The sequence below is a fragment of the Gallinula chloropus genome (genome assembly GCF_964237585.1).
Source record: "Gallinula chloropus genome assembly, chromosome: 1".
NCBI classification, from domain to species: Eukaryota; Metazoa; Chordata; class Aves; order Gruiformes; family Rallidae; genus Gallinula; species Gallinula chloropus.
The window spans coordinates 90883111-90896609 of NC_140085.1; the positions used below are offsets into that span (position 1 = coordinate 90883111).

Genomic DNA, 13499 nt, shown 5'->3' on the forward strand with positions numbered 1-13499 from the left:
TATTAAGACATTAGGCAGTGAGGCAGCATCCATTTCATCTTCAGAAGAAATTTTACAGCAAATGGTTTTCATTAAGACACTTGAAAGCAACCTACTTTGAAGAAAAAAAGCACCATCATAGCATGAAGGCTGAAATGTGATTAGGAGTCACAAGCAGCACCAACTGGGGCTCACCAGTGACTTCTGTCATTTGAGGACAAGTTAAACAGAGAAACAGTCGATGTGGGGACCTGTGACTCGCCTACAAAATAAAAGCAGCACAATGTAAGACGACACAGAGTGCCAAGCCACCACACACAGGGTGTATCTAATGGTGCACAGGCTGTAGTACGGTCACCAAACAGTAGGGTGCTGGCATTTGGACACAGAGGGTTTAACACTACAACAGCGGCAACACCAGAGTCCTGACCCCTTCTGGGTTGCCCCAGCCTGCAGAAGCCCAGACTATTTGTGAAACAACAAATGGCTCTTAAAGGGTCATAGTTAAAAGTAGGATCAACTCCTATCCAAGTCTGGGTGGAGAAACATCAAGGCTAGATACTACCAAAGTCCTTCCCTGCTCCTGACCGGCTCTGGGTCCTCTCTCCTTACACAGGGAAAACTTTCCTGGAGCCCACTACTCCTCATCAAGCAGCCACACTCATGGCTCACAGGTCACCTGTCAAACACAGCCCGCTCCAACACCCAGGCAGCACAAATTTAGGCAGCCACTGACACAGCAGGCCCAGCCTGGGCAATAGGAAGCTCAGCAAGAAAATACTTGGGACATCAATCGTCCTTCAATACACAGAGATCACCAGAGTCTGCCCTGGCTGTAGGGCAAAAGGGAGCGCTTCCCTTCAAGGGCTTCCTGCTAATCTCAGGGCTATTAAAAGGAGAGCTCCAACAACTGCAGCTCAACATGCTCCCGCCCTTTCAGGCAGCGCTATATCCTGTCACTTTATGCTTCCCACCTCCCAAGGCATCCACAAGGTAAATCCTTTTGGGAAGAAGCCAGGGTAGTAAGCAAAGGCCACGTCCTTAAAGAAAGTCACCACTGCTATGTGATGACAGCCAGGTGAGCTCCCTGTGCACCAGGGCATCAGCGCTGCATTCTCCTCCTACAGAAACCCAGCCTTGCAGCCATTTTAGTGTCCTGGATGGTTCCAGTTCCCACTGGAGGACGCCAATGAAATTTACTTTAGCACTTTAACCCCCACCATATCAGGGTGGGCTTGGCTAAAGTATGGAATGGTTCCGTTCGCCTGAGGTCCTTTGTTTCTGATCTGCACTCCAAAGCCCATGCTGGCTGGGAGACCACCATTGAGAGTCTTGGTGTGAGCAGTCCATATTGAATCCCCCCTGTAAGAGCTCTCTAAGAGACAAGGGCTACAGCTGCACCAACAGACAAGCTACCAAATCTTAACCAATCTCAGCCAGTGGGAGAACGTGAGCAGAGCAGGGGGCAGGCAGTGCCAGGGAAATGATCTGTGACCTGCTCTGCTCTCCCCCAGCCAGGAATAGGACTCTTATAAATCACTTATCTCAAACCTGGAAAGGCTTCCAGAGCTTGTTCTGCTCACAGGCGCATAACTGAACGCTGCACATGTAACTCACAGGGGCAGAGAGGTTGGCTACCTCAACTGCAGGGGTTCATTTTGCCCAGGAAAGCATTCTGCCAATGGCAGGAGGAAATCACAAACCCAGTATCCCAGAGCATCCCTGTCTCCAGGGTTGCCAAGCTCCCATTCATCTCAGCAGGCACCACCAAACGCGTATGTGCCACGGAAGCATTTACAGACAACTCATGTGAAGGCAAAGACTTTGTGTGACTTTAAACTGCTGGGGTCAGGCTCCAAACAGTCAAAAGGTCCTAGAGGAACAGTTAGCACAGTCTAGCTGAGTGCCTTTTTCTTCGCATTAGGGCCAGGGAAGTGGTCAGAAACCTCTTGTTGTCTTCAGTTAGAGGCAGGAAGCACGAGAGGTGTGCCCTCCACCTCCTTATAAAGAGCTGCCCGCTGGATGAAAAGGGGTAAGTGGAAATAGGTGGTGCTCAGTAAGTCAGTACCTCTTTCTGCAGCTGCTCCCCAGTCACCTGCTGGTTACAGAAAGTGCTGTTTGAGGAAACCAAAAACTGTGTGCAAAAGGGACATGGTCTTCACATTAAACGGACACGTAATCAGAAGCACACACAGCAAATACAGGAGGGACCTCAAGGAACACCCCCAACTGGGCTACCATCCCTGCATTCTTCAGAGGTAATTCACAGTGAATTTGCATCACTCAGCCAACATTCCCCAGCTGCCTGCAGTGTAACTGGAGTCAGGGGTAGGTACAATCTGTGCATGCATCTAAAAGCATCAGTAGCCAGGACAAGGCTCTTCCCTCTGCTTCACCATCTCGGACCCAACATGTAACTCTTGTGCCAGTCACAGGCTTTTTCCTGCCTGTCCTTTCATCTCATTACTGCAGGGCCAGCAGCATACACAAAGGGTTCAAAACAAAAATCAACAGAAAACCCCACCCACAAAGAGGAGAAACCATCACCACCAAAACCTTGTGATCTCAGCTGAAGCTCATGTCTAGGCAATAATACAGTTGCAGGCTGCTGAGGAACACGTGGTATTTTTTCCAGAACACATTTAGCACATCACCTACTCCAAAAGCAGCCAGCAGAGACCAAAGTGTTCCTCAGCTTCCTAGCTTGAGAAAACAGATATACAGTCAGGGAGCTCCAGAGTGACTGGTTTGAGAGGAGACAGGATCATTACGTTATTAGCAACACAACCAAGATACTGCCTACTGAAAATGCTGTTAGCAGAACTGTCTACTCTCCCACAGATTCCCTTCTCCCACAAAGGGAGGGAGGAATGTGGTTTCCATAAAACAACATCAGACAGCACTCTTGTTTTCCCCTCTGAGCCCACTGTCAGATGTTGCTTCAAAACATCTCCTCCTTAGTCGGTGTATTTACCTGCTGTCTCATGTCACAATCCGAGACCAGAGCAGGCACACTCTGAGGGAAACAAGCCAAACCTTCAAACCAGCACAGCCCCAGCTTGCAGAAAGACCGATGGGATCGAAGATGACAGCGTCTTCTCACCCAGTCAGACAGACAGGGACAGAACAACTTTAGGGGTCACGAAGTGAAGGGATCTTACAAAGCCCTACAGGAGTGTTGCTCACAAAGGCACTTCAGACAAGCGTGTGTACAGCTGGATGGCATAGATTAAAAAAAAAAATGCACCAGAGAGGAGGGAGCTGCTCAGTGGGTGCCTAGACGGTCTCCTTTAGCCAAACAGTCTGGTTTCCACTGCGGTCCATCTGTTACCTATATTAAAAGTCCATCCTCCTGACATCTCCAAAGTGTCACACGTAGGTACAAGCCAGGGATTCCTTCACCTCTGCAGGAACCAGTGCATGCTCAGAAGTCCAGCAGTGGGTTCTTCTTGATGGCAGGGTTTGCACCTGATGAAAGCTCAAGTTCTTAAAGCCTCATGCTCTTCTTCCCGCTGGGCTGAGCTGCACAAGGAGTTTCCCATGTGGCAAAACGCAGCGGGCTTCTTCCTCCTCTCCATGTTTGTGCATATGGCTTACTGCTTTCTGCATCCTATTGCTGCTGGCTGACAGCACGCAAAGAGCCGTTCTGCCTGGGAAAGCCTCTGATGATGTCAGTGAAGGGATAGGCAGCCCGTCCACTGACCACGAAGGAGGGGTGTGGGAGGAGGGAGTCCTAGGTTTGGAAGGGGCCGTTCCCCCGCTAAAGAAAGTCAGTCAACATCATCTGGAGAAAGAGTGATGTCACACGATGTCTTCAGCAGAGCGCTGTGGAGGAGAAGACCCCAGGCTCAAGAAATGGCCCCAGTTGCATAGGAAACCCCTGTTATACTGGCCAGTGTCTATCACTAACCCCCCCAGGAGCCTGCGCCCAGTGTTGTCCCGCAGCGCCAGCCGAGCTTCCCTCTCGGTCACGTTGTAGCTGATGTTCAACAGCTGGATAAGAAGGATGTATCCCATGCCAGCTGTTACAATGGCACAGTACCACACACAGGTGAAGGACAGAGCAGAGCTGGCAGCAGGGAAAAAGATGGGAAGGAAGCCATTTAGTTTTGGAGCAGCTGCTTTAGAGTGACTTTCCCTGGTAATCGCTATCCTTTCAAATCCCTGTCTACATCTGCCACTGTGATCTCCCTTCGCTGCTTTCATCAGATAATCCTTAAAGGCTCTCTCAAAATTAAAGCTTCAGGGCTTAGTTAACGAGAGCTTTTAGCACTACCAGAACCACTCTTGCACACTGCTATCATGCTGGGTAGCTCCTCTTACCGTTAAGAAGGTACTCAGTCCTAGCCTAAGGATACGACAACACTCACACTCAATCCACCATGAAACGGAGTGCAGGAGGTAGAGTCACTTGTGCCAGCGGACCCTGCCCGTCAGCAGCAGCACCACAGCTTCTCACCGCCCTCCCTGCCAGACGAGCTACATCAAGGCTGTTCTGGTCTGAGAGGTAACTCAGAGGGACAGCCACCTGATCAACAGTGAGGTGAGGAGAGAGGTGACACACAGATTCCAGACTGCTGGACCGTTGCCCACAACTGGGGGCAAACGTATTTAAAGATGTACCTATATGAGACGCAAATCAACAGACTTCAAATCCCAACTCCTCCAATGTTTTTTTCCCCATGTAAGTGGTAAGCTCTCTCTGAGTTTCGGGCTCCTCACCTTGGAAAAAGCCTTGATGCATCCCTGCTTTCCCAGAGGGCACTTTCTAGCTGTCAGAGCTGACTGACAGAGCTGGCACAGAGCACAGAACAGGAACCAGGATGCCTAACCAAGCCCGCTCCCACCCCAGCTCTCTCCCAGGCAGATGTCTCACCTGTAGTCAGAATAGGCCCCAGGGCAGTAGAACAACGCCACGAACGGAGTTCGGCCCCTACAGACGGTGTGCAGGGTCAACGTAATCCCATACACAGAGGTGAGCATGAAGAAGGAGAGTGCAAGGATGAATGCTTGGTGGTTCTGCTCCCCTACACAGGTGTTAATCCTCCAAAAGGAAAGAAGAGATTACTTTGCTTAAAGTGGAAAGAAGGTGGCTTCCCTTACCTCCTCCCTCCCCCAGCTGTCAGAGAACCTGATTTCCAAGGTGCTTCTGTACAGCACAGGCTTAAGAACTTTGCAACACGTTCAAAGAAGCTTTACAGCTTTCCATGGAAACGTTGCAGGCAAGAGTCATGGGCCAGTAGGGTAACAGCGGTGGACCATCTGCCTCAAACTTTTAGCAAGCATGGCTTCTGCTGAGACACAAAACCCAGGTAAGGCCAGTAGAGAACCAAAGGCAATTTTGAAGCGTGACCTGGCATGCTTCTACAGCATTCTACTCAGAGCCAAGTTTAAAATGTTTCAAACAGCAGATTTGCATGTAATTGTTCTCTAAACCAGTACATTCGTGTTTCAAATTCACTCTTTTGAAGAACGTCACCAGGTCTCACACACAACAAAAGCAACCCCATCTGACAGGGACTGTAAAAAAAAGCAGCTGACTTATAAAAGGAGGATGGGGAGGAAGAGAGAGAGAGAGAGAGAGTAACCAACCCCAGCAGTACAAGACCTACCAGACACAGTGATGGTCCAGCCTCCTTACACACCTGCCGCAGAGCCGACAGTGCCCTGCTCGGGCCGGCCTGACCAGCTGGCATTTGGCACACCAGTCCTTTTTCAGGCTTGCTGGCTCCCCGGCTGACATCCTGGAATAGCCTTTGGCCTCCCCGTTCACAGCCCAGCTGCTGGCGGCTCCTGACACGGCGACGCCATGGAGCCCGTTGGAGCTCCCGCTGGCACCCTTGTCGGGCAAACGCTGGTGGCTGGCTGGGGTGGGGAGGTACCCAGGGTCTTTCTTGGCTCGAGACAGGGCGGCGAGCATGAGAACTAACCCGCAGGTGAGAGCCAGCACCTGGGAAAACCCTACGTGGCCGCGGGGGACCACCTCCTGGAGAAACACGTAGTACATGTAGCCCAAGGAGAAGAGCCCCAGGCTGAAGAAGAAGAGCGTCCGCTCCTTCCTGCGGTGGGTGAGGTAGTAGTACCACAGCACCACCACGGGCAGCGACGTCAGGACGACGAGCCCCAGCAGGAAGTGCAGGGCGGCAACGTGGAGGAAGACGGGCAGCAGCAGGAGCGGCGGCACGAGGCTGACGTTGATCTTCACGGCGCCCGCGAACCACGGCACCCGCAGCCGGTCCGCCACCGTGTCCGCGATCCTCTCCAGCGCTCCCGGGGGCAGCGACCTGCACGTCAGCCACCTGTTGGGGCAGGGGGAGCGCAGAGACCGGCTAGCAGGCGGTCACCCACCCCCAGCCCTGCCCCGTCCCGCTCCTGCAGCCCCCGCCCGCCGCCCCCTTCCCTCTCTCCCGTCGAGTTTCCCGAGCCGTGGCGCCCTTCCCTCCCCTCCAGGCGGCAGCCCCGCGGGGGGACGCCGGCTGCCCACGGGGCGAGGTGAGGGGCCGCCCGGCGCGGCTGAGGGCCGCCGCTGGGAGGGGGTCTGGCAGCTGCGGGGCGCCCAGGTACGGGGGGCTCCGGTGGGGCGGGGGGGGGGGGGGGGGGGGGGGGGGGGGGGTCACGGAGCCGTTACCTCTCGCAGCCCTCGTCCAGGTCCTCGCAGTCGCAGCAGCACGCCGCCAGGTGGTTCCTCTCGCCCCTCCGGTCCACGTACTCGCAGCAGCAGAGGGGCTCCTCCATCGCCGCCCGCCCCGCCGCGCCGCGCCCTTCCCCGCGACCCTTCCTCAGCCGCCGCCGCCGGGACGCGGCTCGCACGGCAGCGCCGCCGCGGCAGCCGCCCCGCCCCCCTGCTAGCCGCAGGTGCCTCGCGCCCGCCGCCGCCTCCTCTACAGCGGCCCCGCCCCCTTCGGCGGAGCCCGGCCGCCATTGGCCGCCCGCGCCCTAAGCGGCGCCCGAGCGCGGAGGTGTGCGGCGGGGGCAGCGCGGGACCCCCCCCCCCCCGCCCCGGCGCCGTCCACCTGACGGGGGAAAGGCCCAATGCCTGGCCGGGCCGGGCGGGGCCGGCCGTGACGCGGCAGCACCTGTCTTAAAGGGCCAGCGCAACAGGTGGCAGCCGCAGGAGGCGGCCCCGCGGCCGGGGAGAGCCAGCCCCGCCTCCCCCGCCACAGACCGAGGGGGCGGGCGAGCTCCGCTGCCGGGACACGCACGGCTGGCGAAGTTTCCCACCCGGCACGACAGGCGACCCCGCGGAGGGCTGCAGCCCAGGACCCTGCGTTTTGTGACTCAACCCCCCCCCCCCCCCCCACCACCACCACACACAGCCCCCCCCCCACCCCCACCTACCCTGGGCTGCAGCCGGTCGCCACCACTGCAAAACAAGACCGCACACCACATCAGCCTGAGCCCCTGGGGACGGCACCGTCTCCCTGGCTTTTAGCTTTCATTTTCGTCTTCTCTCCCCCCCCACCTGCTTCCCAAAAGCTTTAAGCCACAAGAAAGAGTGTTTCATCACCATCATCAGTGGGCACACCGTGCTAACCAACTGAGGCAGCCCTGGAGAGAGAAAACACCGAGGGCTGAAATCTCTCTGGGAGAGCTGGAAACATATGGCGGGAGGCAGGCTGCCAAAGCTCGCAGCGTGCAAGAGATGTTCCAAAGAGGTATCAAGCATTTTCCTAGTTAGTTAATTAATCTTAAAAATACTCCTCCTTAAAGATGGTGACTTGTTTTACAAGGTCCCCGTGGCTAAAAAAAAAAAAAAGCATACATAGATCCTGTGTTTGTGAAACCAGTACCTGTTCCTTTGTCTCCAACACTCCTTCACTGATGGTCATTCTGAAGTCGATGTAAAAAGCTGCATTAAAGCAGAGCCCACTCTCCACTGAGAGTGTTCTTCCCTCCTCCAAAGTTTGCAGATCCATTAACTGGCTGTGCAGCCCCTCCCTCACTCGCTCACCCTGTTTGTAAGGGAGACTCCCCAGGCCAGGGGGCTGCCAGGAGACACAGACCTCCAGGCTACGGGAATGCAGAACCCAACTTACTTCTTCCAGAAACCTTTATTCCGTGCAGCTTTTGAACCAAACAGTAAAGAGTCCCAAGGTGACAGTGACAGCCCCCGTACCCCTGCAAGTCCTCATACACACGTCAGGTCTTCCGACATCTTGAACAGAAAGGAAGCTGATGTGGGTATTAACTCTCTGCCTTGCTGCTCTGTGTCCTGTTCAGGTGGTCAAAGCTTCTCTGGAGCATGGAAAGGGAGATCTTCAGCTGTGAAGATAAAACCACCATACCCCCCACAAATTACTTAAATTAGTCTTCCGCACGGGTGAGAGGTATCAGGAGAATAATGTCTCTCTCCTGTTCTTTTAGAGATGTCATGCAACTTCCTCCCCACATCTTTCTGTAAGGAGAGCACGGTGAGGCAACTCCTAACAGCTTTACTCTCTACAGCTTGTAACTGCTAACAGTCCGGTATGATAAAGCCTCAACACCCCACCAGGCAACAGCACGGAAGACGAGACACCCCACTCACGTTCAGTCCCAGTTCGTGCTCGTGGCAAACGCCCAGCAGCACAGCACCCCTTTTACTGCAGCAAGGCCTGGCGCTCCCCGCGCGTGTCACCGCGCAGGGTCTGTTTAGAGTACTGACGGCCCTCGGAATACACAGGGTAACAGGTGCTAAGCTGTGTCATGACTTCCAGACAAAACGTGTTATTTGGGATGAAAAAGGTGGCTGAATTCTCACTTCTAGTTCTTTTTCTTAAAGTTGGTTTGGTTTGGGTTTTGGTTGTGTTTTTTTTTTTGGGGGGGGGGGGGTTTAACACTCTATTCCAAAAGCAGTTAAACTCTTCAGAATCAGGAACTGTTTGGGAAGTAAAGAAAATTGAAAGGATGTGGAAACCAAGAAATCCATTTTGACAGTGAAACTTCCACCCCTCTCAAGCTTTTTCAAATCTGTGATCGAAATGGTTAATAGATTAATAGCAATTTGGTGTGCAGCAACACCTCTGAACAAGGGAGTATAAAAATGGCTGCTTTTTCTACTCTCCTTTAGTGCGTGGGAGAACACAGAGCAAAACTGGTGATGGATAGAGGTACATGTGAACTCCCCCACATCTTTCCTAATCTAATAATTTCTTCTGTCACATTTTAAGATTTAATGGAAGAACTTAAAATCAGAACATTCATAGGTTAACAGTAAAATAATAAACTGACATTTCAGCCTAGGGGTTTACTAGTCCTGGACTTCAGGATCAGACACACAACAATATTCAACATTTTTTTTAGGCAGTGTTTGTAGCAAGTAAGGGCCTGGAAGCGTAAGTTACTGAGAAGGACTAACTTTATAGCTACAGAACCTGAAGAAACATGTGGTTTGTGGAGTTTATGTATTTTTCACACTGGAGATTAGGTGGCCCACTGATACCAAGGCTAAGGGAAGCTCGCACTACTCAGTAGTGGGGAGCAAAAGCCAGTATAAACCTGAATGAAGAAACCCCACAGTGAGGTGGATGAATACTTCACAGTATATTTTGAGCCTTCGTCGAAGAGAGGATGTGTGTTCAATTACCCCAGTCTTTGCTTTGTCATGATTTAGAACCACGTTCTCAATACAGGTACATGACAGGTTTAAGAACATTCATGTGAGTATTTATCTTAAAACCAAAACCAAATCAAGTCAAAGCATCATATTCAAGCCTAGGTCAAAAGACAGATGAAGGAGTCACAAAACCTTTAGCCAGCACCAGAAGACATTAAACAAAAGCTATGATGGCATTAGGGAGAAAACTTGAGTGGCTAAGAAACAAGAATATCACCAGGAAATACTCGCACACCTACCTGCTCAAGCATTTCAATTGAGTCTCTTAAAACTCCCTTCACATGTTTAACCTGCTCCTTATCATACTGAGGGATCTCCTCTTTTGATACCATTTCTGGGGATATGCTGAAAGAGATTGAGATTACATCAGAAGCATGAGAAAAGCACCCCTATGCCTTTGTAAAAGCAGCTGCTCTCTGCCAACATTACTCTGCCATCACTAAAGGCATCCTTTCCCATCAGCCATATTAAAAGCTGCCTGTGGTCGAGTTTCAGTACCTCCTGCCTTGAAGGTACTGCCTCAGCCCTCTGTAGGCAAAAGCTGCCAAAACCAGGTGTGTTTGCATTCTCCCCACACTCTAAGTCCTCACACGTGAGCAGGCAAGGTCTTCCTCACAAATAAAGTTACCCTAACCAGTTCCAAGATGATCAGTACAGGGGGTCACCACACTGCTTCTGTACTCAAGGATCAAGTTATGTTTTTTAACTGACCTCCTGATACCATATTCAAGCAACATCTGAGCCTCTTCCATGTGTCTGAGTACAAATGGTACCGAGCATGGAAGTTTGAAGAGGAGAAGAGGTTCAGCAGGAGACTCACAGAAAGATGCTAAGAAGCGAAACGGCTCTTGAACGTTACGTTTGAGATCACGCTGGTTCACACAGGATGGAGCAAACACTTCGCTTCCGTGCTCAGCACTATGATATTCACAGGAGATGAGTCACAGCAGGGTGATAAATGCAAGCTAAGGTTAACACTCCCTCAAAAAACAGCTTGTCAAAGGAGAAATTTATTACTGCAAGATGCAGTCAGACATGTCACTGGGTACCAGCACAGACCACAGAAGAGCAGCAAGCACCAAGCAGCTTTCGAAAACTTAAATTTTGAGCAATGAAAATTGATATTTATTTAGATTTCACAAATAAGCTGAGGAAGAAAGTAAAGATTGTGAATTCAACTTACTTTAAAGAGCTTTCTTCCTGAAGCTGGACATGATAGAGGGACTGAGCCGCATGCTCTATCTTTGACAGTTTCAGAAACAGTGTTATGTTCAGCAAGACCAAGAGCAGCAAACTGTAGAGAGAACAAAAATCAAGTACTGAAACAATTTTGCTCACAATGCTACAGAACCAAGATCTAGGCTAAAAGCAACTAAGAAAAGATAATCCTTCTGGGAGAAAAAAAGGTGTGGGACAGCACTATCTTGAAAATAAAGCTCTACCCAAACAATTCTCAGCAGTTAGGGTTACACTGTGTAATAGCAACCAATAGGAATGAAAACCATGTCTCCTCCCAGAACTTTTAAAACCAGGAATGAGTAGGTTCTAGACTGGGGTTTTTTGTTTTTAATAGGATCAGACCTGATCCTAAGTAAACCTGCAAGGTACACTAGTTTGGCAAGTCAGCATTTTCATTCTGCATGCCACTTTGTAAATCTATCCATTCCCCTCCTGTACCCATGTGCTCCATTCCAGTCAGGTTAGGCTCTATCATGCTGCATGCAGTGTTGACATGCAAGTGAGGTACAGATACAGAGGAAGACCAAGATGAGCTCAAGTCAAGCCACAGTTTAATGCAAGCGAGTACTTACAAGACACTCATTACTACAATGATGGTGGTGGTCCTACTTACAGCATCTCTTTTCCTTCCTATAGGGCATGGAAGAGAAGGAGGTTAAAAAGTACTGAAGAACGTTCCTAAAGGATGCCTGCAGATACATGTCAGTGCCCAGCATTTCCCACAGAATAGCTGAGCAGCTTCTGATGGAAAAAAAATAACATATCACGTGGGTGCATCGCCAGCATTCAGAGGCATTTTTTCAGTTGTCAGACAGGTCAGCTGGACAGCCAGGCTCTTCCCTCAGAAGCAGGATTCTCCCAGCCCCAATATGCTGGGTAGAACACAGCACTGTGGAGCATGGTCACATTATACCTAGACAGCCTGAGAAGGCTGCAGTCACTGCTAGCACTCATTCAGCACACAGGCTGCTAGTCACATCTGAGCAGAGACAGCCTATGAAGAATCTTGTCTTCTGCTTTTTCTCCTGACCACATCAGCCTTTCTGACCACCAGTGTCAAATCAAGTTCTCCTGCAACTTGTCCCATCCTTACTGACTCAGTTTACTTATCGGCCTGAAAACAGCCTTTAGAAAGAGCATTTGCTAGCTGTCAGGTAACAGGGACCAGATACTAGTGAGGGAGAGGAAGCGTGCATGTCCTCTCCAAACTGAGCAGCAATCACCTACCACTATGGGTAAGCTGATTTCTAAATATATAATTACCTGTGCAGCTAAAATAGTTCCTTACACTCACACTTCCTACCTCGGCCAAAGGGCATACGTGAAAGCTATAGCACATACTGAGACAGACACACTCACCTGCATAGGTGGAGCAGCAGTAGCAAAGTTATGTAATCAGGAAGCAATCTCAGTTAGGTAAAGACTCCATTACACATGCTGTTGATACAAGTGTTCTCTCAGTGCTAACACTCAGTGTCCTCTCACCCTTTAGGAAAGAGCATTTGCTCCTACTCCAGTGTTTACACATCAAAATCCACCACTCTGGTACGCATTAGTGCTTGACTGTTCCTCACCTCTGCAGGTACAGCTAATATTGTATCTGCTAGTGGCCAGGTCTGCCATGCCCAAGGGCACTGGAACTGCAAAAAATGCTTCAGTGACCCAGAAGTTACAGAGGCAGATAGAAAATAGACTCCTTAACATTAAAAAACAACCAGAAAAGAAAACTGAGCTGATAGGGCCAAGAGGCGAGTGACTCATGACTTGGGTGTGCAGTTATCTGAATGAATGAAGCAATTTTTAGCAACTTTACAAAAATCAGGTTAAATTTCCTTCCAATCCCATCTCATTTTCAATCCTATGCAGGTACAGTGCAGATTTTAAGTTCTGGTTGGGTTTTTTTGTTTTAAAAACAGGTGACGAGATTAGATTTGATTTCATGAGATGCTCATCATAGAAGTGACTACGTATGCAAGCCTAAACACACCGAAGTGCTTGTTATCACACCAATTAGACAAAGACTATGAGAGTAATATACACACACAAGTGTTACTCTTGCACTATTTTTAAGAGTTAAGCTTTCTTGAATGCACCTTTTGGAAAATACTTAATTCCTACCTATTACGTTGCCCTGGGACTCTACTCCCATGTCACCAGAGGAGTGTTGGGAAGAGCGTTTGGGAAGTGCTTCTGCCAGACTCCGGTGTAAATTGCGTCGCCTTCGTCTCAGAGCAACTAATTTTCCAGAGTCTTCTATGGACTGATTAATTGCATATTCCTCCATTAGGAGATCTGATTCTGCAGTGGAAAAAAAAAAATGTTATTGAACTTCCGAAGGGGAAGCTGAAAAGCCTAGCACTGGAGATTTAAATTGTGCAGGGTGGTCATGAAAGGAGCAACTGCGCCTTCTAGTAGATGAACTTAAAGTAGGTAATTGACACAAACTATACCTTGACCTGTACTACCTGTCCTACTTACTAGAGGGCACTTGATAGATTTTTCAGATACAGTGTACATCCAGCCTGTGCAGGACTGTTTAATGCATTAGAGCGCTCCCAGACACAGTTAGGCTGGGACGAGGAACTGTGTTAGACTGTGAGCCTGCAGCCGTGGCCGGCCAGGCTGTGAACAGACACAGCCAGGGAGCCTGCCAAGTGCCACTTCTCCTTACACCCACAGTCAAGGA

General features: G+C 50.5%; 2 protein-coding genes across 2 annotated transcripts in view; both read right to left on the reverse strand.

The window, feature by feature from the left end:
• Positions 1–3780: 3780 nt before the first annotated feature.
• On the reverse strand, positions 3781–6729 carry ZDHHC23 (zDHHC palmitoyltransferase 23; the record flags this gene model as incomplete). The annotated part of the gene is made up of 4 exons (XM_084269612.1): positions 6608–6729; positions 5592–6278; positions 4856–5023; positions 3781–4048 (listed from the first exon to the last, which is right to left on the reverse strand). The coding sequence occupies exons 1-4, from the start codon at positions 6712–6714 to the stop codon at positions 3781–3783; spliced, it is 1230 nt and encodes a 409-aa protein (XP_084125738.1). The 5' UTR covers positions 6715–6729.
• Positions 6730–8011: 1282 nt separating this feature from the next.
• The window catches only part of GRAMD1C (GRAM domain containing 1C), a gene marked incomplete at its 5' end in the record, with an annotated part of 53410 nt that continues 47922 nt past the window's right edge, over positions 8012–13499 (reverse strand). The window contains 5 exon segments of the mRNA XM_084263104.1: positions 8012–8241; positions 9814–9919; positions 10758–10868; positions 11386–11443; positions 12932–13111. Coding sequence (XP_084119230.1) covers positions 8164–8241; positions 9814–9919; positions 10758–10868; positions 11386–11443; positions 12932–13111 — 533 coding nt within the window. The 3' untranslated portion in view covers positions 8012–8163.